General features: G+C 46.2%; 2 protein-coding genes across 3 annotated transcripts; both read left to right on the top strand.

Annotated features, from left to right (window-relative positions):
* The first annotated feature begins 166 nt into the window (after positions 1 to 166).
* On the top strand, positions 167 to 16,527 carry LOC118857937. The gene is made up of 14 exons (XM_036768397.1): positions 167 to 378; positions 580 to 630; positions 1,223 to 1,286; positions 1,540 to 1,593; positions 1,699 to 1,734; positions 10,399 to 10,523; positions 10,726 to 10,973; positions 11,356 to 11,440; positions 12,887 to 13,312; positions 13,669 to 13,753; positions 13,884 to 13,931; positions 14,108 to 14,226; positions 14,740 to 14,875; positions 15,188 to 16,527. The coding sequence occupies exons 1-14, from the start codon at positions 220 to 222 to the stop codon at positions 15,295 to 15,297; spliced, it is 1,746 nt and encodes a 581-aa protein (XP_036624292.1). The 5' UTR covers positions 167 to 219; the 3' UTR covers positions 15,298 to 16,527.
* A 636-nt stretch (positions 16,528 to 17,163) lies between these two features.
* SENP3 (SUMO specific peptidase 3) lies at positions 17,164 to 26,654 on the top strand. Of its 2 annotated transcripts, none has more exons than XM_036766602.1 (11): positions 17,164 to 17,547; positions 19,105 to 19,821; positions 20,479 to 20,712; positions 20,849 to 20,960; positions 21,233 to 21,380; positions 21,660 to 21,707; positions 24,517 to 24,594; positions 25,069 to 25,206; positions 25,509 to 25,592; positions 25,676 to 25,726; positions 26,039 to 26,654. In XM_036766602.1, the coding sequence occupies exons 2-11, from the start codon at positions 19,116 to 19,118 to the stop codon at positions 26,147 to 26,149; spliced, it is 1,710 nt and encodes a 569-aa protein (XP_036622497.1). In that variant the 5' UTR covers positions 17,164 to 17,547; positions 19,105 to 19,115; the 3' UTR covers positions 26,150 to 26,654. The 2 variants fall into 2 exon arrangements, with proteins under 2 accessions (XP_036622497.1, XP_036622496.1); XM_036766601.1 differs by having other exon boundaries at positions 17,314 to 17,635.
* The last annotated feature ends 334 nt before the right edge of the window (positions 26,655 to 26,988 follow it).

The following is a 26,988-nucleotide window of genomic DNA, read 5'->3' as shown; positions in this document are numbered from 1 at the left end:
TACTGAGCTCCATTTCATATAAAAACAAGCATTCTCTAACAAGCTTTCTCCGTTTTTAACACATGTCCGCTTCCTGTCCCTCATCCCCCCTCCTCCCTCCCGTTTCCCTTGCCCCTCCCTCTTTCCAGCCTGCTCCCTCCCACTTCCCCCTCCCCCATTCCCTCCGGTCCTGATTGGGGGTGGGGGGGGGGCCGCTGTGAAGCACAGCCCCCCACCCCCATGGCCACCCGTAGGAGCCAGAGGCGGAAAGGGAGAAGGGGGGAGCTGGGCACCGCCCTGCTACCCACCCTGGTTCTGGCCCTGGGCCTCTCTCTTGCCTGTTTCGGCCTCCTGCTAGTGGTTATCAGCTTGGGGACCCAGGCATCCCCATTCTCCCAGGTGAGATCCCTTTTGCCCTGGGAATAGAGGAGTACTTGGACGGGCCAGGGTGAGAATACTAGACAGAACTGGTCGAAGAAACACAGGAGGAAAATGAAGCATCGAACTTAGTTGGAAGGAAGTGAGGAGCCAGGGGTGAGGAATCAGGTGGAGGAGGGAGAGGGTTTATTTCCCATGTAATGTCCCCTGTCCCCTCTGTAGGACCCAGCCCAGCAAGAGATGGTGGAGGAGAAGGAGGCTAAGGCAGTGATGGTGAGTATGTTTATTTGTGTGAGATCTATCTCCCCGTGTCATTATTTGTTCTATTTCTTTTCCTGCCGCTCTGTGACTCATTCTGAGTGTCTCTGCAGCCCTGAATCTGGTTTAAGGGCAGAGCAATCCTGGATTCCTAAGAGGCACACACTTCTGGATCCTGGAAAGGGAGGAAAACCTGGGAGCAGACCCAGTCTACGCTTTACCCCAAGCCACATTTTTAAAAAATGTAGTGAAAGACTCAATCTTTCCTAAAGTTGAAATATCCTAGGGGAAACATGGTGCTTTCCGAGTCCAGGCTCACTTTCTGAATGACCTTTGGGAAAGTCATTTTCCCACCCCTGGCCTCAGTGGGTTCATCTGTAAAATAAGCTGGTTGGATTAGACGTCTCTCTTTCTCCAACAGCTTTGAAATTCTGTTGCAATGTTTGTCCCTGGCTTTATCTCTAATTATCTCTACACTCAGCCACAAACTTTGTCGGTTTCTCTCATACTGTCTGTTTTTCTTAACCTGTGTATCTCTTTGGTTTGATATTGGGCTGGGGCTACATAGGCCAAGGTTCTGGTTCATATCTGCACTTACTTTCCCCAGCAAATGATTTCCCAAAACCAGAATCTAGCTCCTACCCTGAAGAGAAGAGTACGTCTTCCCCGTGGTGAGTGTCCCACCATTCCAGGCTTGCTTCATCCCGGATATCAACTATGAACAAGATATGGAGGTGGTGAGAAGGAGATAGAGAAGAACAGTGTGTTCTGAGAGGGGGAGTAGGGGCTGGTGAATAAGATAAGAACTGGTTGGGCCTGGGGTGAAGGTCTGAATGCCAGAAAGATAGTAGAGCCTGGGGAAATCAGACCTGTGGGTACCCAGAAAAGAATGCCTTTGTTCATCTGTCTTTTCTTTATTTTTAGCTGTAAAGGGTCATAAAACTCGGACTCGAAAAGCGAATGCAGCCCACTATGAAGGTGAGATAGGAACAGTGGGAAGGGTATGCCTGAGTTGGTAGTAGTGTTGGGGAAACTGAATCAAGAACTCTTTTCCTTAAGTAATAATATCCTTGTGTTTTGTAGTTCGTGCAAAAGCAGGGCTGGACGGAGCTCAGGCTGGTAAGTGATGGACCCCACCTTCTGTGCTGTTTCTTGAAGTTATACAGGATCAGTCTCTTTCAGCTTTTGGCTTTCTGCCCAATTCCTCCAACCTCCCAGCCTCCACTCCTTGGTGAAAGGCCTTGAATGCCAGGCTGTATGTTTTACAGTAGAGTAGTGAGCATAGAAATGGACAGAATGGATAGATGGGGGGGGAGGGAATGAGGGGCAGAAATTGTCAAAGGGTTGTAGGTACTGAATTCCCAAAAGGGAGTGGAGATTCCTTTTGTTTGTCCATGTCTCCTTTATTCTCAAGACTTAGACATTGATTGGCTGTGGAAAGAATGTAGCTCCAAGGTTTTGACTAGTAACTAGGAGAATAGTGGCTCTAATAGAGAAGTCAGCAGGAGCTGGTTTGTGGGAGATCCGATCATACTGGGACACACTGAGTTTGAGGTGCTGGCTAGATATCTAGGCAGAGATATTCAGCAGCTAGTTGGAAATTATGTTCTGGAGTTTAGAAATGAAGTTGGGCTGGAGACATAGATGTGTAAACCATTTACACAAAGAATGAGATTATTGTACTGTAAGAAATGATGAAAGGGATGGTTTCAGAAAAACCTGGGAAGACTTCATGAGCTGATGCAAAATGAAATGAGCAGAACCAGAACACTGTAACAACAGTATTGTAAAGATAATTGACTTTGAAGGCTGTGACTCTGGTGAGGGTAGGCTGGGGAGAGACTAAGCATCAACCACACAGTGACCAAACCACAGTTCCAAAAGACTCCTGCTCAAACATGCTATCTATTTCCATCCAGATAAAGAGCTGATGGATTCAGAGTACCCATTGAAGCCTATTTTTCTCTTTCTTTCTGTTTTTGGAAATGGCTAATGTGGTAATTTGTTTTGACTATACATATTTGTAAGGGGTTTTGTTTTTCTTGCCTTCTCCATGGGTTGGAGAAGGGAGGAGTAAAGAAGAGAATTTGGAACTGAAAATAAAATTGGAGGAAAAAAAGAACGAAGCAGATTTCAGACAGACAGGGAGAAAAGAAAAAGGTCAAGGACAAAACCTTAGGGAATGTCTACTTGTAGGAGAAGTCACTGAAGGACACTGAAAGAAACAGAAGTCAGAACTCACAGAAAGTAAGATAAGAACTATGGTCGAAGTGTCTTGGAAGCCAAGAAAGGAGACAACTTCAAGAAGGAGATAACGTCAAGTGCTATAGACAAAGACTGAAAAAAGGCCATTGGACTTGGTGATTAGGTGGTCACTAAAGAAGTTACTTGGAGAGAACATTTTGATTGGAGCGGTAGGTGGTGAAAGCCAAATTATAAAGGGTTTTTTAAAAAAAAGGGAAAGAGTAGTGAGGAAACTAAGGCACTGAATGCAGACTACTCTTTTTAGAAATTTGATAGTGAAATGAAGAAGAATAAGACCATATTTTGAAGGGATGACAAAGTCAAGTAAAATTTGTTTAATGATAAGGGAGACTTGAGAATGTTTGTAGGCAGAATGGAAGGAACTAGTCAAGAGAGAGAGAGACCGAAATAGACAACAGAAGGAATAATAGGTCCCAGAGGAGGCAGGAGGGGATAGGAGACAAGAACATGGGTGAAAGTTAAATTTGACAAAATGAAGGGATACTTTTGGGTCATTGACATAGAGGGAGGGATGATATAGTACAAAGAGATTTTGAGGGAGAGAGGAGAGTAGGGGAGAGGGCTTATGAAGTCAAGAGATTTCCTTTTGAGGTTTGAAGCTTGTACATTGGGTACAGTGTAGGTAGGGAGGCAAGTAAAGCCAGAATAAGGATGATGGATTGGGAAAATAAGGAGCCAGTGAGAAAATGCAAGTCAAAGTGAAGATTAAAAACTTGTCTGAAAGTAGTATGGGAACAAAAGAAATGTGGTCAGAGAAGGGAATTTCACTTTCCAAGACTTCTCATCCATATCCAGTTAGTCACCTTTGAGTTTTCTTTTATGTCCTTTTCTCTCTACTGTCCCATCCCCAACATAGGTCCCAAAGCCTAATTTATTACACAGTAAGGAGGCTTGCTTCTACTCTGGGCTGTCCCTCCAAACCATACTAGCCATCTCTACCAAACTATTTCATAAACCCCACTTTCATTATGTCCCATCTTTCCTCAGGATCTTTGGATGGCTCTTTGTTCCCCACCGGGGAACACAGGCAACAGCTTTAGTGTTTCTAACCTTATTTCCCAATAAAAACCCTTTCCTCTAAACAGGCCACAAGCACATCTCATTCACTCTTGTTTAGCCAATTCTCACCTATTATTCAAAGTCTAACTCAAATTTTACCTCTTCCATGAAGCCTTTCTTGTTTATTTCAGCCCACATTGATCTCCTCATGTAGACACATAATCTATACCACAACATTTAGCACTTAATTATATAATCATCTTAATTGTTATAGGGGAGGGGAGCAGCGATAGCCTTATCTCTTCAATTATATAGAAAGGTAAAGACTGTCTTATCCTTATTTTGTAGGCCTAGCAAGTGCCAAGCATATAGAAAGATAACAAGTCATCCAGGTGAACGCGTCCAGCAGACAATGGTCAATACAAGAATGGAGTTCAGGAATGTTATTAGGGCTAGAGAGAGAGATTTGGGAGTCATTTATATGGAGATAATGGAGTTTATGGAATCTGATGAGATCGCCAAGGGAGTTTATACAGAGAAGAAGCCCTAGGTTAGAACTCACAGAAAGTAAGATAAGAACTATGGTGTAAGTATCTTGGAAGGGAAGAAAGGAGACAACTTCAAGAGGGAGGTGCTCAGTGTTAGTGAGTGCGACATGGGGGATGATCTGGTGATCCAACAGGTAGAAGGAGAACCAGGAGAGAATGATTTCACAGAAGCCTAGGGAGGAGCGAGTATAGTAGCCACTATATTGAAAGCTACAGAGAGGTTAAGCAGGATGAAGCCATCAAATTTTACAATTGAGAGGACATTAGCAACCATCAACCCAGACTTCCCAGTCCAACACAGGAATGCACAGAGGACCCTCCCTCCACCCCCCATCTCACTGGAGTCTTCCAGATATCCTGGGAGAGACAGGCCAAAGAAGCAGGTTGAAAAGAGGGCAGAGCACATATCTCTGCCACCTGAGGGGCAATCTCAGCACTTCCTGTCAGAGCTCCAGACAAGCCAAACCCTAGAATTCCCTGATTCTAAGGATGGTGCTCCAGGAGATAGACTTTGGAGAGTTCCCATCATGGGTAGTCCCCTGAAATGTAAAGTCAGTGAGAGGAGAGAGCCCATGACAGATGATACTGTTTTGTCCAGTAAAGTAGAATGGGAAGTTCTTTGCTGACAGAGATGGAGTGGGATAGGCAGCTTAAGGAGAGAAGGTTTGGAATAGCCCCTTTGGGAAGTGTGACAGAGTCCATTGGGGAAGAATAAAAACTGCCATGAAGCAATGAGGGTACAGTTGTGATGAAATAACATGAACTTCTGTTGGGCCCAGTTGGCCCAGTTTTGTGACTTCCTCTAGCAGTATTCAGCAGCACTCAAGTAGAGAAAATGATTGGTAAAAGTCACCCAAGATTGGGGTTTGGTCAGGTCTGAGCAGCAACTGGCTGAGGTGGCATAGTAGATAATAGTGCATACTTAAGCTGGTCAACCCTGTGGGCTGGTCTGAAAATAGAGGAAAATGAAGCCAGAGCAGGGGTGAGAGACTGGCAGAACAGGACCGAGTGAAGGGACTAGAGGTCATGGTAAGTACAACGAATAGGTTTAAAAGAAGTGGAACAGTGGCTAAGAATGGAAGAATAGGAAGTTATGACTAGAGAAAAGAATTTCAAAGTTCAAGGTCAAGGAGGGATCTAAGGTATAGCCATCTCCATGGGTCACTAAGGTGACAAAGTTGATGAAACAGGACACCAAGACGTTAAAGGGAGCACCACTGTGTAAACTGAAGTCCCAAAGTTTGAGGGCCAGGTTTGAGGATGGAAGGAAGATTGTGGACCAGGTACTGAACTTCTTGAGAAAGAAAGGAGAATGATCTGGAGATAGATTACCAATAATTGGAACAAGGAATCATTTCAGGCAATAGAGAGGAAAGGCATGAACTTCAAAGAAGGAGAAGTTGTCGAATGATGGTGGCAAAAGAATGGTCTGGAAGTAGCAATGGGGAGCAAGGAGAAGATCAAATCCTCCTCTGGGCCTATAGTGTTGAGGGGCATGAGAGAAAGAAATGGAGAGGATCCTGCAGAGAGTGGCCAATGACATACATCAGTAATAACAACCATGAAGCAGCTAGATGCCGAAGCAGATGGACTCTTGGGCCTGGAGTCACAAAGACACATCTTTCTGAGTTCAAATCTGGCCTTGGACACTTACTAGTTGTGTGACCCCTGGGCAAGGCACTTTACCTTGTTTACCTCAATTTCTTCATGTGTGAAATGAGCTGAAGAAGCAAAGGGCAAACCACTCTCTCTTTGCCAAGAAAACCCCAAATGGAGTCAGGAAGAGTTGGATGTGACTGAAAATGAATGAACTGATAAACATATAGCACCTTAAGATTTGCAAAGCACTTTGCATATTTAACCTCATTTGACTCTCACAAAAGTCTAGTGAGGTAAGAACTACAGCTTATAAATAAGAAACCTAAGGGTCAGGGTTGGCCAAGTGGTTTGCTCATGGTCATTAAGTAGAGGGGAAGACTCCACTGAAATCGGAAGTCATTTCTCCCAACTTCATCTACGGCCCTCTCCCCTGTGACCTAACCTTTGCACAGATTATTTAATAAAGACTGCTGTATTGAGTGCTGTACAGACGTTCTTGCCATTTTGATTTGCTGAAGTGATTTGCCTCTTGAAAACACACACAGCTATTAGAATTGCTTTATTTATATTCAATCACTGTCATGTCGCTCATGAATCCATAGTGGTGTCTCATGAACTCACTGTTCCTGCTTGGTAGGTTTTTTTTTTTTTTTAAATTTCTTTATTTATTTTTAGTTTACCACACACGGTTCTACATAGTTTTGAGTTCCAGTTTTTCTCCCCTCCCTCCCCCCTCCCTCCCCAAGACGGCATGGAATCTCATATAACTGTCATGTATAACTTCGCATTGAATTAATTTATGCACTAGTCAAGTCGTGGAGAAGAATTTTGACCAATGGAATGAATCATGAGAAAGAAGAAACAGAACCAAAAAAAAAAAAAAACCCAAAAACAAAAACAAAAAAGAAGCAAAAAAGGCGAGCATGTAGTGCGCCTCGATCTATATTCAAACTTCGCAGTTCTTTCTCTGGATGAAGATAGCATTCTCCATCGTGAGTCCCCTGGAATTGTCCTTGCCCCTTTAGGTTGCTGAAAGAAGCGCAGTATGTCAGGGTTGGTCCTCACGGAATCCATATATCTGTGGCTGTGCACAACATTCTCCTGGCTCTGCTCCGCTCACTCAGCATTATGTCGTGTAGGTTTTTCCAGGTTGTTATGAAGTCTGCATCATCCCCATTTCTTATGGCACAATAGTATTCCATCACCTTCATATACCACAGCTTGTTCAGCCATTCCCCAATTGATGGGCATCCCTTTGATTTCCAATTCTTGGCTACCACAAAAAGAGCCACTATAAATATCTTTGTACATATGGGTCCCTTCCCCTCTTGTGTGATTTCTTTGGGATACAACCCTAGAAGTGGTATTGCTGGGTCAAAGGGTATGAACATTTCTATAGCCCTTAGGGCATAGTTCCAAACTGCTCTCCAAAATGGCTGGATCAGCTCACAACTCCACCAGCAATGCAACAATGTTCCAATTTCCCCACATCCTTTCCAGCATTTATCATTCTCCTGTTTTGTTATTTTAGCCAATCTGACAGGAGAGATGTGGTATCTAAGAGTTGTTTTGATTTGCATTTCTCTAATCAGTAGTGATCCAGAGCATTTTTTCATATGCCTATAGATAGCTTTAATTTCTTCCTCTGAAAACTGCCTGTTCATATCCTTTGACCCTGCTTGGTAGGTTTTTGAGGCTGCCCTTTGACATGCCATTCTCATTCCAACTTTTAAGCTTCTCTCCTACCTCAGTTGCCTTCTTTCCCTCTTCCTTCTTCTCATCCATCCTTCAAGGCCTAACTCAAGTCCCAACCCCTGGATCATTACACTACAGGCCTTCAACGTAAATATTTATTTTCCCTGAAATAACCTAATTTCCCAGTCACATGGCTTTATAAATCTTGCCTCATTTTATCCGCATAACAATCTTGGGAGGTAGGTGCTATCATTATCCCTATTTTACAGATAAGAAAACTGAGTCACACCGCTACTAAGTATCTGAGCATAAAGTTGAACCCAGGTCTTCCTGACTCAAGGTCCATGGCTCTATCCCCTGTGCACTTCAAATGCCCAGGTGGTCTGGTGGAGAGAGTTCCTCATTCTACTCAATTCCCATGACCTACTCCTCCACCTCACCTCATTTACCCTACATACCCTTAATCTTGACATCACCCACAAATGTTCCACTTCCACATTCACGAATTCTTTGTCTTTTTAATCATCCTATCTTTTCTTATATTTTATGACTACTAACCCTATTCTTTATCCCTACCACGATCTCCACCCTTTATTATTCTCCCAGGCCATCATCCTTACGTTGGCTACAATCTTCCCAATTCCAATGCCTTGATGAACCAGTTAAACTCTACACTATCCTCTTTTCATCAAATCCCTTGCTAAATCCCAGCCCTTGATTATTGTTGACATCTGCCTCCTTTGTTTTTAGTTACTACTGAAAAAGTCATGAAATTACACTGATTGAATCTACCACAAATTTGTTATCTGACTCCAACTGGACTCTCGCTGTAGCGAAGTAATCCTATTCCTCCCTAATCAGTTCTCTATTCCATTCCCCACCGTGGCTGTTCCAAACCTCCTTGTTTGAAGAAGGCTCTCCTTAAGCTTCCCCACAGCATCCTTTTCTACCATTGTTTTAGCTAAAAACCTCAACCCATACTTCATCAAGAAAACTGAGGCCTTTCCCTGAGGGTTCCCACTATTCTTCATTTCATTTCACATCCCTATGACATCATTCCCCCACTGTCTCTTTACTCCAGGCTCTGAGGAGAAGATGGCCTTTCTCCTAGCCAATTCAATCCTTCAACACACACCCCTGATAAAATCCCCTCCTGTCTTCAGCAGATGGCCCCTACTATCACCTCTACTTTCTTTCTGATCTTTAATCTCTATCTACTGATTCCTTCTCTTTTGCCCACAAATATGCCTGTTTACCCCATCCTTAAGGGGGAGAAACTTTGCTTGATCCTACCATCCCTGCTAGATATTGTTTTATTTCTCCTTCCATTCTGAGCTGTACTTGAAAAAAGCTTTGTACTCTGTGCTTCCATTTCTCTCTTTTCATTTTCTTATAAGCTTTCCTCAGTCTAGCTTCTGACATCATTTCACTGAAACACTGCTCTTTCTCAAAAGTCACTGATGATCCCACATCTAATGGCCTTTCCTCCATCCTCATCCTTGACCTCTCTGTACATCTCCTTGTTCATCTCCTCCTCCTGAGTGCTCTTTCCTCCCTGGGTTTTCATTACACCTGTGCTTTCTTGGTTCTCCTACCTGCCTAGTCATTGCTCGGATTCCTCTGCAGAATCTTCATCCAAATCAAACTGTATGTGTTCCCCAAAACCCTGTCCCAGGACCTCTTATTTTCTCCATGCTATGTTACTTGAGGATCTTATGAGTTCAGTTATCATCCCTATGTGGATGATTCTATGGAGATCTATATGTCCAGCCTTAGTCTCTCTCCTGAGCTTCAGTTCCATATCACCATCTGCCTAGCAACATTTCAAACTGTTAGCCTGTAGTTATAGCAAACTCAACTAAAACTGACTCATTTTCTTTATATTACTGTTCTTCTCTCTTCATTCTGCATCTGTTCGTAGAGGACTCAGTTTCCTCTGAAACAGTTTGTCGTTTTTTTACAGCACAATAGTATTCCATCACATTTAAATGCCATAATTTGTTTAGCCATTCATTACCTAATAAGTAGGCACCCCCTTGGTTTCTAGTTTGGGGCCACTATGAAAAAAGCTACTATATTTTTGTACACAATGGCACTTTTCCATTTCTTTCATTTGTATTACTCATAGCATTTAGCACATTGTGAAATACATAGTAAGAAATCAATAAATGCTTCTGAACACTGTCCTTTGTGTCCAATCCAAACACTTCAGCCCAGCCTTCAAGATTCTACCATCAAATGGCTCATTACCCCAGTTCCTCCTCTTTTTCTACTAGTCTACGTCCTCCTTCAAAACCCAGTTCAAAACTCACCTCCGCCAAGAAGTTTTCCCTGATTAGCCTCATTTTTGGTATTGTTTTTTTCTGTTGCTTACATATTCATCTTGCATTAAAATTGTGCCATTTTGTCCTTGCCTATACAGTGGTGTTTGTCATTTTTTTCCATGTGTTTTAACTTCCCAACTATAGAGTAAGTTCCACAAAGAACAGGAATGTTCTTGGGATTCCAAGGGTGAAGATTTTTGTGTGGAATCTTCTATTTCCTTTTGCATAGGTCTCTGCATATCATGGACTGAAGCTTATCAATTATTATTGGGAGTATAAAAGAAAGATGGAGAGGCTTATGAAAGGATCCTCTCTCTCCTCCCCCAGCCCATCAAGTGTGTGTCTTTATACAGGTCTGGATGGGACAGTGAGTGGCTGGGAGGAGGCCAAGATCAACAGCACCAATCCACTCAGTTATGATGCCAAGAACGCAGAATTTACAGTAATGAGGGCTGGCCTCTACTACCTGTACTGTCAGGTGAGGTCCCTGATGGGAACCGAAACTTAAGGTGGAAAGGATGGGCAGGGGAGGGAAGGAGGAAGCCAAAGACAGAAGAGTGGAGGCCTGGGGAGGATACAATGCCCAAGTTGCTAGAAGGCTGGGGTGGGTATAGAGCTAATGGGGAGCTGAAGGTCTAGATTCCACCTGCACTCTTTTGCCCTCTTATATCCCCTCCTAGGTACACTTTGATGAGGGGAAGGCTGTATACCTGAAGCTGGACTTGCTTGTGGATGGTTCCTTGGCTCTGCGCTGCCTGGAAGAGTTCTCAGCCACAGCAGCCAGCTCCCCAGGCCCACAACTCAGGCTCTGCCAAGTGTCAGGGCTACTGCTCCTACGGCCAGGAGTCTCCCTGAAGATCCGCACTCTCCCCTTGGCCCACCTCAAGGCTGCCCCCTTCCTTACCTACTTTGGACTCTTCCAAGTGCAGTGATGCTCCTTAACCCCAAAACTGCTTTCCTAGACTCCAGGAAAAGCTCTCTCCATCTCTCTTCTTGCTCCTCCCCCAAATAACACTGTTCCTCCCTTTAATCAGGCCCTACAACTTTGTCTTTCCCTCCCCCAATTCCTCACAGCACTGTTTCTCCTAACCCTAACTTCTTATAACTCAGACCCTCCCATCTCCAGGCTTTCATTAATTAATTTGCTCCTATCTCCTTATCAGTTACACCCAAACCACTCCCAACATTTGTCCTACTGCACTTGGCCTGCCCTGGCTTTTCCCCTTCCCCATGACCCTTTCCCCTCCATACCCCTACTGCTCAGTTCTGGTCCTCTGTTACCCCGATAACTTTAACTGTTCTACCTTCAGCCTTCCCCCATACTCCTACCACTCAGTTCCAGTCCTGGAGCCCTCAACCTTCTATCCTACCTTGCCTTCCTTGTGGAAGCAATGTGTTTGGAAAAGTCTAAATGCCTGGATGGGGCCCTGGAAGACCTACTTCTCACACAGGGGTACTGGACCTGAAAAGCAGAGAGACTGGGGTGGGGTGTGGGGAAGCTAAGGAGACTTGTGGGGAGGTAGGGTGGGTTCCAAAATTGAGGGGTAGAAGATAAAAGACTATTCTCTTCCCTGCTAAATCCCTGTGGATTTTTAAAAAGATATTTTTATTATTGAAATGAATTCTTGGTAATGGATATTAAAAAGGTAAAGTGACAGCCTCTGTTTGATAGGGTATAGGGGTGGGAGGGGCGGTTTAGGGACCAGAGCAGTACTTGAAGGGAATGAGGGTTTGAGGAAAATGGGGTGCTTTGGAGGGAGGAGGGAGGACATAGAGATTCCTGAAGGTTGAAGGGGCTGGAAGAGGTATAAGCTTAGGTTGTTCTAAGTCCCAAGAGCAGAAACCATGCTGCCTGAAGTGAGGATCATAGGACTTTAAAAGGGACCTATAGACCACCTAGTTCAATGTCTTCATTTTATAAATGAAACCAGCAAGGACGGTGGCTTTCTAGAGTCATACAAGGAATAAATGACTGACAGGATTTGAACCCAGGTCTTCCAACTCTAAATCCAGAGCATTTTCCATTACCCAGAACCCAAACTATGAGAGAGAAATGAGTCCTCTGGCTAAGGTACAACAGAACTTTGCTTCATTTACCTATTAAGCCTGTTTCCTTCTGGAGGGGGAATCCCTTGAGATAGGTGGGGCAGGACTTCCTCCTGGCCGCCTCCAGTAAGTGCGGCAGGTGTTGGCACCGGGAGGAGAGTGAGATCTGACTGAGTTTTTTGGTTTCAGAACAGGGATAGGAGGGGGTGGGGGGGTGTGGGGGGGCTTAGGCCAGCAGACAAGATGCCCTTGGGAAGACTGATCACCTTGTCCAGAGGAGGGAGATTCTGGTTGGGCTACTTCAGTGTCGTTTCTTTCTGGTAGCCTCTTTTAAGAACTTTTCTCTGGAAACAGGAAGTCAATTGCTTGCCAAGTTCAGCACAGGGAGTAACAGGACATGTTCCAACACACCCGTCCTAGCCATAACCCCAGAACTTGGGCCAGTTTATTGCTTCCAAGTCCTGACCTCCTCCCTCCCCCATCATCCTCCGGTGTTAAACTTATCCCCACCTCATCTCTTCCCCGACCCATAAAAGCTGTTTTTCCACTGCTCAGATGAGGGATTCTATCCATCCACAAAACTCTCTTCTTCAACTCTAAGTCTCCCTCCCCCATCTCTGGAGCTGCCCCCACCCCTCCGTCCCTCCCCTTCAGTCCATTCTCCCTGGGTATTGCTGTGTGGTATGTCTGTCGGCAACCATCCTTTCATTGCCTGGGAGACTGATACCCATTCTTTCTCCTCTTGGGGTTGTGAAGTAGGTGTGTTTGTGGGGTGCATTTTGAGGTGATTAGTAGGTCCAATTTTGGGGGCACCTGAGAAATAGGACAATATCTTCTTTCCTCCTCCCTCTTTTTTCAAGTTCCCTTTTACTTTTCCCTTGCGTAACTTTCTTCCTCCTTTCTATCTCTCCCCCCCACCTCCGCCACCCTCTGTTGTGTCACACAGCTGCTGGCAGGGTCCTCAGGCTAGTCATGTCTCCCTCTTTGCTGTCTCCCAGGCCCCTCCCTGGGCAAATAGGGGGTCCAAGCCGGGACCCGGCACTATCGGTTTCCCTTTGGTTGAGTTGGGGGACAGCCCTGGGGGTGGCAGCCTGTATGGTGGCACTACTAACCCAGCAAGCAGAACTCCAGACCCTGAGGAGAGAGGTGGCCCAGCTGAAAGGGAATGGAGGGTCTCACCAGAGGGGAAATAGGCAGCCCTTGCTGATCCTCCACAAGCAGGTGAGTGAGGGAAAAAGGAAGGACACTGGAAAAATGGGACTGGGGTGAACTGAATCCCTGTGCAGTTGGCAGTTGGTTAATCGCTGCCTTTTCATGCCCCATTACACTCTGAACTCTTAACCCTAAAGTGTGGTACTGGGGAAGCACTCTGGTTTGGAAGCTAGGGGAAAGTCCAGGTTTTCGGTAAAAGCTTATCCAATCTAGCAGATGCTGGAATACAGCCATCCAGCTGAACACTTGGAGCCAGATGTGACTCAGAGGGCAGGCTCTGCTTGAGGGGTGAGGAAGAAGGAGAAATTTGATGGGGCAGGACCCCAGGGATTCAGTTTAATCCTGATTCTCTTTTCTATAAGCAGGGCACTGATGCACTGGAAACTTTGAAGGATGAGGAAATGTTTAGAAAGAAGAGAGAAGTCCTCACCCATGAACATCAGCACAAGAGTGAGACTTCATGGGGAAGAAACAAAGACCATGGGGATTGGCCCCTGTTTTAAGGTTGAGGAGTGGGGCTAGAGTTCAGGGCAAGGAGGAGTAGGTGATCCAGCTGAAAGCACCCCTTTTTCTCCCTTAGGAAAACGTTCAGTTCTGCATCTTATTCCCATTAACAGTACCTCCAGAGGTGAGTGTCATTTTGGTTGATGGCTTAAGGAGGCAGGGAAAACTGGGGTCAAGGGGATGGATCCATGGGTCCCCAAGGGGCGCGGAAGCTGTGGGTGGGAAAGCCTTAGTCAGTATGAAATCTCAGGGTACAGAGTAGGGAGTCCTTCTGATAGCCACACCACCCCTTACCTCCAGAGGATTCTGATGTGACAGAGATAATGTGGGAGCCAGCACTGAGGCATGGTGGAGGTCTGGAACCACAAGGACATGTTGTTGGAGTCCGGGAGACTGGAGTGTATCTCCTGTACAGCCAGGTAGTCTCTGAGATACTTTGATCCCATAGCAGCGGTTCTGAACCTTTTTTTTTTTCGGTCATGTACCTCTTTGGCAGTTTGGTGGAGCCCTTGAAAGCCTTTCTCTGAATGTTTTAAATACATAAGATAAAATACATAGGATCACAAAGGAAATTAAGTTGAAATAAAAATGTAATTTTTTCCCATCTAAGTTCATTGATACCCTGAAGTCTATCAGTTTAATAACCTCTTTCATAAAGGAATAAAATGCCATAAGGACCCCTCGCCCATGGCCTTACAAGGTCACCTGTTCTCCATCACATTCCTCAGAATTCCTCTGATCCCTTGGGATCAGAGTCACTATATCCCAGCCCCCCTGCTGAGATCAGAACATAGAGGACCCTTCTTTTCTACTTCCTGTATTATGGTAGAAGGTCTACCTCTTTCCCTTCTTGGGTGACTCAGAAGCCACAAGGTACTGCTTCCCTTCTTTAATGGCCTTTTTGCTCTCCCTACTACTCCCTTATCTGCCAGGTGCTGTTTCATGATGTAACTTTCACCATGGGTCAGGTGGTATATCGGGAGGGGCAAGGAAGGGAGATCCTATCCCGATGTGTCTGTAGCATGCCCTCCAACCTCCACCAGGCCTATAACAGCTGCTACACTGCAGGTGAGGGGGCAAAGATGAAGGCTCAGAAGGGTGAGCTGGGGCAAAACTCCTGGGTCTTAGGAGGGATGTGGGGAGGCGGAATGCCGACTGTGAAGCGAAAAATGAGGGTATCTGGGGTGTGTGATGGAAAACTGAGGGCTGGAGTGATTACCTGAGGCTCTGCAAAAGTAGGAAAAAGTGGGGGGTGGAGTAAGACAAATAGGTGCTGGGATATAGAGAGCCAGGGACTAAAGAGGAGGAAAGTGATGATAAGATATCTGGGTCCTTGAAAGGGATATATGGTTCTCTGAAATGTCTTTCTCCCCTTCTCAGGTGTGTTCCAGCTATACCAAGGGGACACATTGAGTCTCACAATTCCTCGAGCAGGAGCCAAACTTGATCTCACTCCCCATGGCACTTTCCTGGGTTTGGTGAAACTTTGAGCATAGAGAAAAGCGGTGAACATATACATGCTCAAGATAGCCAAAGGGTCGACTAGGCAGAGGGTTGGTACTTTAGAACAGAGATTACTTCCTAATTTTAACCTAATTTTCTCCCCTGTCCTTTTTCCTTCTATTCTTCCCTCTTTTCTCCCAACTCCTATGGACAAACTTGGGGTGGAAGGATAATGGACCTGATCTCCTTATCACCTTCCAGACCCCAATTCTTTATGACATCCTACTCTTCAACCTAGCTTGTACCACTGGAATTCTTCCACAGCAGCAGTACCGCCTAGTGGCAGGTTAGGGACATTACCTTCTCATCCCACCTTAACTCCACAACACCTCACTCCAAAATATTAAATATATTCCTAGTTTCCCATGTTCCATAATTCCTGACTTCAGAGTCCATTCCTTACACATTTTGTAATGCCTCATTTTTCACCTTGTATACCATTCTTAGATTTATTCACTCCATATTTTATCATCCGTATTACAAAAGAATTTATTAAGCAGTTATACCCTTTGACCTCAGTTTTCTCATCTGTAAAATGGAAGGACTCAACTAGATAATCTCAAAGATCTAATTCTGTGATCCTAAGATTCTACTGGCATAAAATTATACACCTGGCCATGTCAGAGAATTACAGACATTAGAGCCAGAAGATTTTTACAAATAAGGAAACTTGAGTCCAAAGACGTTCAGGTAACTCATGCGAACTCACACAGGCATATTAACTGGCCTCCCCCTTTATCCTTCCATAGCACATTCCTTGCCTCAGATACTTCATTTATTGTCTTTTTTGCTCTTCTGGCACGATGCTCCATCATATCCCTCATGAGACTTTACCTCCTATGTGAAGGCAACCGGGTAGCCTTCCTACCACATCTAAACCTTGCCTGGCCCCCGCAGCCATTCTCTCTCTCCTTTTCTGTTTATCCGTCTCGCAGCCTGAATATGAATCAAATAAAAGTGAATGTAGCAGTCTGCTCCGATTGTTTCTCCAAATGCATCACGTGCTTCCTAATCTCCCCCAACCCAACCAACGGCATCGTCCTTAATTATCTCCTAAACACGGTACTTTCTGTCCCTATATCCCATTAACTCAGCCCCGCCACAAGGCGTTCTGTTCACTGTGCCTTATTAGAGTGCTTTACACACGGTCACGTTATCTCATTCGCCTCATCCCTCAAGCCGTCCTAGGCACGCTTCACAAAACCACTCAATGTCAAAGCCGGAAAAAGATTGTAGGGATTGCCTAGTGAACCGCTTCATCTCGCGGGACAGCTGGTCCGTGCCTTACTCCTGTCATCCTCTTCCTGTCCTCTTCGTTCACTCATTCAGTAAATAAAACATTTACTCGGAATGCTGTTGGGCTCGATGCCACGTGTCCAGATACATCCCTACCCGAATCGCTCGCCTCTCACTACGCCCTGTAAAGGGAGGGCTTTGGCTCTCTCTACATCTTCTCCTAGGGGTGCCCCGCACTCTCCCATACTGTTTGACCCCGCCTGACCCCGGCGCCAACCCCGAGCTGCTGCCTGGGGAACTCCTTCCTTCAAACCACAGTTTGACCCAGAGGCTGGAGGCCCAGGGCGTCCCAGCACAATCCGCTCCTCTCCCCTCCCCTACCAGGAATCGGCGGTTGGGACTCGAACAGAAGTGGGTGGGGGAGGGGAGTAAGGGGCCTGTTGAGAAGTGGGCGGGGTCCCAGAGGCGCACGCGCAGTCTAGTGCCGGCGCGGGAGTGGACCGCGGCGGGTCGGAGGATGCTGGTAGAGAAGAGGGCGGGACCAGGCCCTGGGGCTGGCGGGGTATCTTTTGAGAGGTGAAGGACTTTTGCGCTTGCGCTCCGGTGGGTGGTGACGTATTAATCCAGCGCCGTTTTAGTCCCGGTGGCCCAGGGGCTCGCGGGAGGGGAGGGGACGGGAGGGGAGGGGAGAGGAGAGGAGAGTAGAGAAGAGAGGAGAGGAGAGGAGAGACGGTGAGGGGAAAGGGGGGGGGAGAGGAGGAGGAAAAAATAGGGAAAAGAAGGAAAGGGGAAAGGTAGCGGTGGTGGGAGCGAAGGAGGCGGCGGTTGTTGCAAAGCCGAGGAACGTGAGCCCGAGCAGAGGAGGCGAAGCGCTAAGTCCCGTAGGCGACAGGAGGGAGAAGAAAAAGCTGCCACCAGGATGAGCCGGGGAGCCTGAGACGCCTGGGCCCACCTCCTTCTCCCTCCCCGTTACTCCTCCAGCTCCCCTTCCTGCTCCTTCGGTGAGGACCCGGCCGCGAGACCCCTCCCCTCTCCGAATGCTCAGCGCAAACCACACCCGTGCTGGAGGGGCTCCTGCCTCTTTCCAGGGTGAGATGTGAGGTCGAGGTGGAGCGCAAGCCTCCCCCCCCCAAATCGAGGATAGGATCCCCCCGCTCCGTTCCCATCCCCCGCCACCAGAATGAGCTCTCCCCGTGCTTCCCACCCCCATCTTCCTTTCCCCTCAGGTAGAGCTCAACCAGCTTAACCTCCCCGCCCCTCCCCCACCCCCTTCTCCTGGCCCCCACCCAGCGGACTTTTAGGGATTCCCGGTGTCCAGAGAATGAAACGTTTTTAGGCTTTGAAAAAAAGGAGCTGGGGGAGGGGGCTGGTGATGGCGGCCAGAAACGGTATGGAGCTTGAAGATGAAGCCCTGGAGGGTCAGAGGGGATGATGGAAAGAGTGGCAAAGAGAAGGGATGGATATAGGAACTGGGAGGCTTCAGGCTGTTTTTTCGCTTGTTTGTATTTTATCTGCTCTGGGATATTTTTCTCCCATCTGCCCCACCCCCACCCCCCCAATAATTCGGGTTATTTCCTATCTTAGGACCTGATTTCCTTTCTTTAGAGTCATTCAAAATCCTCTCTCATTAAACCAATTTTAGTATTTTATCCTAGCTCCAATTCCCTTTTCCATCCCAAAGAGAAATAGTTTTATCTCTTCAAAAGTTTCACATTTTACCTCTGCTTCCTGATATAGTCACCTGTTAACTTTATTCTCCGTTGTATTCATCTTTTTGAGGACATTGACCCCCTTAAGTCTCAGAGGTAGAATTTTTCAACGTGGTCATTCCCTTAGAATTCTATCCTACCTATTAATGATGCCTGCAATATACTTGAGAGACTATACTTTATGTTATTATACCAGCCAGAGAAACTTGTTTGTAGGTGAATAATAGGAGTCCCAAGATCCTACACCATCACCACCACTGTAACTACCGTGGCCTGAGCTAAGTTCCCCTTGTTTAAAGGGCTAGGTTTGAGGGGAGAAAGGACTGAGAAGAGGAAGTGAAAGTTGAAGTAGAGAGGCTATATGATGGAAGGCTTGGAATGGGGGCCCTTTCAAGAGTAAAAATTAGAGTTTGCTCTTTCCAGAGGGGTGGGGCCCACATTTGAGGGAGAAACCCCTGCATAGATGGAAAGCTGTTTCAGCAGTGGTGGCCTTAATCACTTTTTTTGAACAATATTTCCTATTTGAAATAAGTCTAGATAACGAATAATTAGTTTAAATGTTGATTAGAAATTTCACAGCCAAGTCGACTGCCTGTTTTGGAGATGTGAAGGACAGGGTAATCTTGGGCCCTTGTCTGTCTTGTTACATATGGAGTTTTGCCTCCCATGTGTCTTGCTTTTGATTTTTCCCAGCTTTCTATCTCACAGGATTGTGAGGAAGGTATTTTATTGTAAATCTTAAACTATGACTCAAATATGGAGAGGACATTTTTGTCTTTGAAGAAAATGTTAGCTGGGAAAGGCAAAGGGCAAGGTACTAGACAGTGACTTCTCTCTCTCTTCCTGAAGGTTCCTTGAAGATGAAAGAGACTTTCCAAGGGAATCGGCCCTGGAGGCCAGCCACCCCTGGAACATCCCCCATCTTTCCATCTCCCCGTCGAGAGCGCCTCCGTTGGCCTCCCCCTCCTAAACCACCATTAAAGTCAGGTGGGGGGTTTGGGCCAGACACGGGGACCGGGACCACAGTTCCTGCCCATCGACTCCCTACCCCTCGGCCCTCATTCGATGCTTCAGCCAGTGAAGAGGATAATGAGGATGATGAAGAAGAGGAGGAGGAGGAGGTGGTGGCCTGGGGACTTCCCTCAGGCTGGGGCCCCCTAGGAACACCTCAGCATCCCCGGCCTTCCCGTCCTCCATCCCGTAGAGCTTGTTCTCAGCGTCGCCGACGAGCTATGAGAGCCTTTCGAATGCTGCTGTACTCTAAGAGCTCCTCCTTGACATTCCACTGGAAGCTGTGGGGTCGACTGAGGGGCCGGCGGCGAGGCCCTCCACACCCCAAGAACCTCCTCCCTCCCCGGGAAGGAGGAGCAGCCCCTCCTGCCACATCCCCCAGCTGCAGGCTTGACTCACCAAGAGGACCTCCCCAAGCTGGGCTGGGGCTTTTAGGGGCACTGATGGCTGAAGAAGGGGTTAGGGGATCTCCCACATTGCCCAGTGGGTCATCTCAGGAGGAAGATGGACATGAGTGGACCCAGAGGTCCCCCCAGCCTCTGGAGGGTGATGCAGGTAGGTAGGACAGAAGAGGATTAAACAGAGCAAGATGTCATGGACTTGAGGGCTGGGAAACCAGAATCAGAATGCCTGGAATAACTTCTGGACAGTGGTGATCCTCAGGAATAGGATGTTTGAATGAAAGAAAAGCATTTATTAAGTACTCAATTGAGTCATGGATGAGTTGTGAGACTGCGTGGGGCCTAGAGGATAGAAAAGGTGGATGCTAGCATAGGAATCAGAGATGGTAGGGAATGCAGTAATATCTCACATTTTGTCTGGGTGAGACCTGGGAAACAGGCTATGCAGAAAGTCCGGGCTGGATCCGAGGGTGGTTAAATGGAGGTTATTGAATAAGTTTGCTGGGAAGGAAAGGCATTTTGGAGTGGAAAGAAAACACCCTTTGAAGGAGGGGAATAACCAGTTTTGTGTACCCTTATATGAAAGAGAAGAGATTGTTTCAGCTCACTTCCCATCCCTGGGCTTCCCTGCAGCTTTCCCCAGTTCCTTTTCATTTCCTTTTCCTCGGTCTTTTCCACTGGCTGACTGTCTGTCTTTGCTAATTACTTTTGTTCTTCCAACCTGTAACTTCTTGGCTTTTCTCACTTTGGTCCACCTGCTGTTTACCCCAACCCTATCTCTCTTGCCCCAATTTTCTCCTTTACCATGCAGGTCTCCTTCCATGCTCTCTGCCCAATGGCTTTGGGGGAACCCCTGGACTGGATGGGGAGCTGGGCCTGGCACCTCCTGATGCTAGCATCCTTATCAGTAATGTATGCAGCATTGGAGACCGAACTGCCCAAGAGCTGTTCCAAGGATCTGAATTAGGACCTGCTGAGGAGCGTCCCGGAGAAAAGGCTGGGCAGCACAGCCCCCTTCGGGAGGAGCATGTGACCTGTGTACAGAGTAAGGAGATACCCTGGGACCCTTGGCTTTACCAAGATGTCCCCTTTTTCTTCCAAGTTCTGGTGTTTTCCATGTACCTTTCAGAGTGGAGTCCAGAGGCCCAATCAACTTAGCCCCTTCTCCCCTTCTTTCCTAGGCATCCTAGATGAATTCCTTCAGACCTATGGCAGCCTCATTCCTCTTAGCACAGATGAAGTGGTAGAGAAACTTGAGGACATTTTCCAGCAAGAGTTCTCCACACCTTCTAGGTGAGTCTCAGGATCTGCCCTTTGCAATATCACTAAGTAATGCTTGCAGATTAAATTGCTGTGTCTTTAGGTGGGCACTAGAAGGGGGGAAAGATATTGTTTGCCCATGGGGATGGGGAGGGAACCAAAGGCTGACTGCTTGGGCCCTTAAAGGGAATAGAACCTGCAGGCGATGTTGAAAGAGAGGTGTGGGAGGGGAGGGATCTTGTGTTGCCTGGCACTTTTCTGCCTGTCTCATTCTTCTTGTGTCACCAATCCTTGGACCTTACCAGAAAAGGGTTAGTTCAGCAGCTGATCCAGTCATACCAGCGTATGCCAGGCAATGCTATGGTGAGAGGCTTTCGTGTGGCCTATAAGCGGCACGTGCTGACCATGGATGACCTGGGGACCTTGTACGGGCAGAACTGGCTTAATGACCAGGTGAGGGATAGAATTGGGTGAGGACCTGGGGCAGGATACAGGTTGGACTAGATGGTCTCTGAGATCCATTCCATCCATGAGATTCTGTGATTTCTGAGGGGAGGAAAGTCAGGAAGTAATAAATAGGATACCTCAGTTCCTTGGATAGAATCTTCTATAAAAGGGGAGGGGCCAGGTCTAGCTGTCTTCCATCTGTACTGGGGGAGGAAGGACATGTTTCTAGGACTTTTTTTTAATCTCTTCTAAAGTCATTTTCCCCTTTAATCTTATCTCCCAAAGGTGATGAATATGTATGGAGACTTAGTAATGGACACTGTCCCAGAAAAGGTAGGATGGACCAAATGCCTTCAGCTCTAAGATGAGCCTGGAGTTGGAATGGACAAAAGTTGAAAAGAGGGGAGTGATCATAGGCCTTTGAAATAGTGGTAGAGGAGCATTTGAGTAGGGGGTAAGGGTCCTACTTTTTAGCAGGCAAAAATAGCTCTGGAAGGCACTCCTTAATGCTTCTGTCAAAGAACTGCAGGTTTAAGGCAGGATGGGACCTTTAAGGTGGTGCAAAGGATAGAGCAATTAGGGTGCTAGGCCTGGAAGTCAGGCCTCTGACACTTACTAGCTGTGTGACCCTGGGCAAGTCACTTCACTCTGTTTGCCTCCCTTTCCCCATCTATGAAATGAGCTGGAGAAGGAAATGGCAAACCACTCCAGTATCTCTGCCAAGAAAACCCCAATGAAGAGTCAGACACTACTGAAAAGACTGAATAGCAGGGGGACCTTCAAAGGTTATTGGGTCCACCCACCTCATTTTGCAGGTGAAGAAACTGGGGCCCAACAACAAAGTCTGGAAAGTAGAATAAGTGGCGGAGTTGGGACTCTAATCCAGGTGCTCAGACTCCAAAGCTGCTGCCCCCTTGGGGACTAGTTCTTTTGAAGCATGTCTACTGATTGGGGCGGGGCGAGCTGCAAACATTGGTACCTAACGTTTTCCCACATTTGGGCTATTCTTTCTCCGTACATAGCTCTGGGAACAGGTTTATTTCAATGGAAATTAGATTCCTGAGTCCCCAAAGGGAAGGCAGGCACTGGTAGGTAACTAATGGATGAAGTACATGTTTAAGAGGCCTAATTAGGGAATGGCTTTAATATCTCCCTGTCAGTAACCTCCCATCTTAACTCTCAGCCCTGTTATCCTTAACATTTGCAGCCTTTTAAGACTTAAGTTGAAAGCTGAGCTCTTAACAGAAGCCGCTCGGAAAAGGGAAGGGACTGGGAGAAATGGTAGCTCCAGGAGCTGTGGAGGAGGTGAAGATTAGACAGCCTGAAAAGAGAAACTTTGGGGAAAACGGGTCAAAGGTTGACTTTTAGGTGAATTGTGTGAAAAGTGGAAGATAAAGGGTAATTTTTCCCTTTAAAAGTTCCCCTTGAACTTCCTCCCAAGAGTACTGCTTCTCCCTCCTGTACCCCCTCCCCCAATCACTTAGAGGTTTTCTTCATCTTCATTGGTTCTCTTGGTGTCAGTTCAGGCACCTCTAAAACATTTACTTTGGAGAATGATAATTGTAGCTACAACAATAAGTCTGTTTACATAGCATTTTAAAGTGTGCAAATTGCTTTACATATGTTAATCTCGTTTAATCCTCACATCCACTCTAGATTTGTGCTGTTATTAGACACATTTTTTAGAGGAGGAAACTGAGGATGAGAGAGTTTAAATGATTTAGGGTCACACAGCTAGTAAAGTATCTGAGGTAGGATTCGAACTGTAGTCTTCCTGAATCCAAGTCTAGCATTCTACCTTATGCCAAATAGCTGAGTTTTAAGCTCTGTTTCAGTGGGGTTTTTACCTTCAATAATTACATCCTCTGCGTGGAATTTACCTTCTAATTCAAGTGGGGTAAAGGTCCTTTGCTCATCCATTTGCATGGGAGCAACTGGAGGTACTTGAGGCTCAAAGGTAGGATAGGAGAGAGAGGTGGGCTGAAGGTATTGGTACAGCAGCTGACACCTGGGTCTTTCCACTTGGCAGCTGGTGGCCTGATTACAAGAGGGCTCCCTTCAAAGAAGGTGGGGGAGGGGTGGAGGAGAGGAAGGAGGTATACTTTAGCCTAGAACACCTTCAGCCCTGCTTCATGGGCAGGGAAGAGGACATGCACCACCAGCAGAAGACTCCCTCATTCTTCCTCTTTGTTAAGGAGCCAGTGACCAGGAGGCTGTGTTAAGAGGCCAACCACCTGTCCTTCCTTTCCAAGGACCAGGAAGGATGATCCTGCTATAGGCTCTAGAATATGTGGTATGGGCAGAGGAGGAGGAGACTGGCATTGGAAGGGGATTAGAGGTAAACCTGTCCAAGTCTGGGAGAGTGGGAAGTCTCCAGATGTCTGCTCTGAAAACCTCATAAATCTCCTGTTTTTGGGGAAGACAAGCAAGGTATAGTGGAAAAAATGGACAGAACTATTGGACTTGAGGTATGAACGACTAGGACTTATATCTCTTGCCCTTCCTAGTTGTGCGAATGTGAGTAAGTCATTTAACCTCTGAAATGAAGCTTATTTATCTGTAAAATGGGGGAATGCCTGTAGTGTTTGTTTAGCTCACTGTGTTCTTAGGATCAAAAGAGACAATGTATATAAACGATCTTTTTAATCAACCTGAAGTGTTATGTATGTATCAGTTATTCAGTGCTACAAGTGGTCCATAAGTGTTTCTGAAGGCCATCAACCGTGTATTACAAGGGTTCCCTATTTATTTAGGGAGAATGCCTATGGTAGACTCTGAAACAATTGAAGATGCTCCCATACTCTTCACTCCCCTCATTTCTTGACATAAGGATTAATTGAGGAAAGAGAAAAAAGTGAGGAAAGTATTTCCACTTTTTTTCCTTCTCTACTTCCAAGTGAGATAAGGATGGAATTAGGGATCCTGGCCCTTGGTTCTCCAAAGGTCCAAGGATTAAAGGGTGGTGAATGACAGAGGGTAGATGTTGGGAAATTGGATGCAGGAGAAGGGGAAGGAAAATTTTAGCACTTAAAGACCATCTGCCTAGATCTCTTGAGAGGGAATAAGGACTGTCTGATGGATCACGTATTAGGGACCTAGGCACTTTATCTAACTCTAGCTGGCTCTTGTGTCATTTCGACAGGTTCATTTCTTCAACAGTTTCTTCTATGATAAGCTGCGTACCAGGGGTTATGATGGTGTGAAAAGGTGGACCAAAAATGTGAGTTCAGAATTCTTCTCTTCATCTACCAATCATATTCTTCACTTTTTTAGAAGGAGTAATTATGTTTCTCATTATCCCTTTCGCCCATTCTTCATCCTTCTGATCTTCCCCAAAGATTCCCTGCGAAAGACTAGATCCCTTCCATGGTTAGCAGGATGGACCATTGGTCCCCACATTGTGTGTCTTAGTTCACTGCCATATATCTCATCGCTACAAAACCTCAAAAGGCCCAGGCCTGGGGTTGGGGGTGGGGGGAGGTGCAGCAGCTCAGGGAGATCTGGGCATTCAGGTCATTCCTTCCTGTAACCCAGATGTCCAGGTCCCCAAACCCTTACCTCACCATCAAATACCCAAGGCAGCGTTGCTGGGTGGTGGCAGACGGGGTCGAACCACAGAACCAATGCGATGGCAGGCAGTACTTCTCCAGCTCTCCTTCTGGGGCTTATTGCACATTCCATTGCCTTTTCCTAGGTGGATATCTTCAATAAGGAACTCCTACTGATCCCTATCCACCTGGAAGTACACTGGTCACTCATTTCTGTGGATGTGAGGCAGCGGACCATCACTTATTTTGACTCACAGCGTACCCTCAACCGAAGATGTCCCAAGGTAAGGGAAATATGACATGACCCTAATTCTGGGCAAGAACTAGGGGGAGGGGACTTTAGGGGACATAGCCTCTGGCTACTGATATGGAGAGACTGAAGGATATGGTTAGTAGAAAGGAGAACTTAAAGTATTATTTCCTTTTTTTTGACTATTTGACACTGTGTGACTATTCTGTTACAAATCTTATAACCTAAAATGGGGATAATAATAACTATGGTTTTGAACATGACATGAGATAGTGTATGTGTTTTAGAACCTTAAAACATTACATAACTGTTGCTTATATTCTTATACCAATCCAGCATATTGCTAAGTACCTACAGGCTGAGGCAGTGAAGAAGGATCGGCTAGATTTCCATCAAGGCTGGAAGGGTTACTTCAAGATGGTAAGTAAACCAGTATGGTACTTAAGAGTGTGGGAGGGAAGAGCATCCAGGCAAGATTCATGTGTTCTTTTTCTCCCTACTAGAATGTGGCCAGACAAAATAATGACAGTGACTGTGGTGCCTTCGTATTGCAGGTGAGCCAGTAGATAGACCATATTACCGTCCTCTCCCCTGGATTCTGTCATTTCAAACAGTGGGAGTGACAGAAGGCTGCCTCTGAGTACCCCTACTGCCTTATAAAGCACAGAAGGACTGTGTTCCATTCAGCCTTTTCTCTGTGGCCTACCTTCCATTTTGGGATTTGGAATATTGATTACATTTGATCCCCATGTTCTTGAGTTCAGAAGAGATCTTTAATTGACTACAACCACAGTTATTTCCTGTTAGGCATTTTCTCAAGTTTTTCCCTTGTTGCCCTCACTGTCCCTTTTTTACTTCATACCCAGTATTGCAAGTACCTGGCCCTGTCTCAGCCCTTCAGCTTCACACAGCAGGACATGCCCAAACTTCGTCGGCAGATCTACAAAGAACTGTGTCACTGCAAACTCACTATGTGAGCCTTGGACCCCAGGCCCCTGGACCTATGTGAAGGCTGGAGAACATCTTTCCTCTCTGACCTGCAAAAACCTATTCCTTTTTCTCCCTGAACCCTGTGACTCCCTCATACACCTGTTTGTTTTTCATATTTAAATGTTTTCCTTGGTTTGTTTTTTTTCTTTTAAAGAATCCCTGTTGATTTATGGGGGGTAGGATTGGCACTGGGAACCCCTTTTCCTTCCTCTGTCCTGAAGGGAGTGTGAGAGGGAATGATGAGCCCTTCCCCTTCCATATTGATGGAAACCTGGTGGGTTTGGTGTCTTTTTTTTTTTTTGTGGGGGAGGTCAGGGTGGTGGGTTAAGGGATTCCTCTAATGCCATGCCATCAAACTTTGCCTGTTTGTTTATATACATATATATGTATGTGTGTATGTATGTGTGTGTGTGTATGTGTGTGTGTGTGTATATATGTATGTATGTATATAAACGGTGATCCTACTCTGGTCAATAAAGGATCCTTTGGAGATTGTGTGTGGTAGAGTCTTGCTAGAATGACCAAATGAGCATTCTGTCCTATTCCTTCTCATAGTGGGGTGCAAAGGGATATTGCCAGACTGTGCCCAGGAATTCTAGGTAATGTTTCTCTTCGGGTAACAATAGCTTCCCTTTTACCTAATTCATTAAGGGGACCTTGAGGGCACATCTCAGAAGCCTGTTTTGTCACACATCATCTTCCTGCTATATACACGTGACTCGAGGCCCAGGACAAATGTCAACTTCGAAGGGATTTGGAGAACTAGATGGGGGGTTGGTTTAAGGCAGGAGAGAGAGTGGAAGATGGGACGACTTTGAATCAAGAT

Source organism: Trichosurus vulpecula, chromosome 7, assembly GCF_011100635.1.
Source record: "Trichosurus vulpecula isolate mTriVul1 chromosome 7, mTriVul1.pri, whole genome shotgun sequence".
Taxonomy (NCBI): domain Eukaryota; kingdom Metazoa; phylum Chordata; class Mammalia; order Diprotodontia; family Phalangeridae; genus Trichosurus; species Trichosurus vulpecula.
The sequence above is the reverse complement of the archived record's forward strand: the minus strand, read 5'-3'. Positions and strand labels throughout refer to the sequence as shown.

What these genes read in the sequence shown, in the direction of transcription:
- LOC118857937 (XM_036768397.1), top strand. Translation starts at nt 220, where the DNA reads ATGGCCACCCGTAGGAGCCAGAGGCGGAAAGGGAGAAGGGGGGAGCTG. An exon ending in AGGCATCCCCATTCTCCCAG is followed by an intron (nt 379 to 579) that starts GTGAGATCCCTT and finishes TCCCCTCTGTAG; the next exon opens with GACCCAGCCCAGCAAGAGAT. An exon ending in TTTGGACTCTTCCAAGTGCA is followed by an intron (nt 10,974 to 11,355) that starts GTGATGCTCCTT and finishes TTCTACCTTCAG; the next exon opens with CCTTCCCCCATACTCCTACC.
- SENP3 (XM_036766601.1), top strand. Translation starts at nt 17,584, where the DNA reads ATGCTCAGCGCAAACCACACCCGTGCTGGAGGGGCTCCTGCCTCTTTC. An exon ending in GCATGTGACCTGTGTACAGA is followed by an intron (nt 20,713 to 20,848) that starts GTAAGGAGATAC and finishes CTTCTTTCCTAG; the next exon opens with GCATCCTAGATGAATTCCTT. An exon ending in AGAACTGGCTTAATGACCAG is followed by an intron (nt 21,381 to 21,659) that starts GTGAGGGATAGA and finishes TATCTCCCAAAG; the next exon opens with GTGATGAATATGTATGGAGA.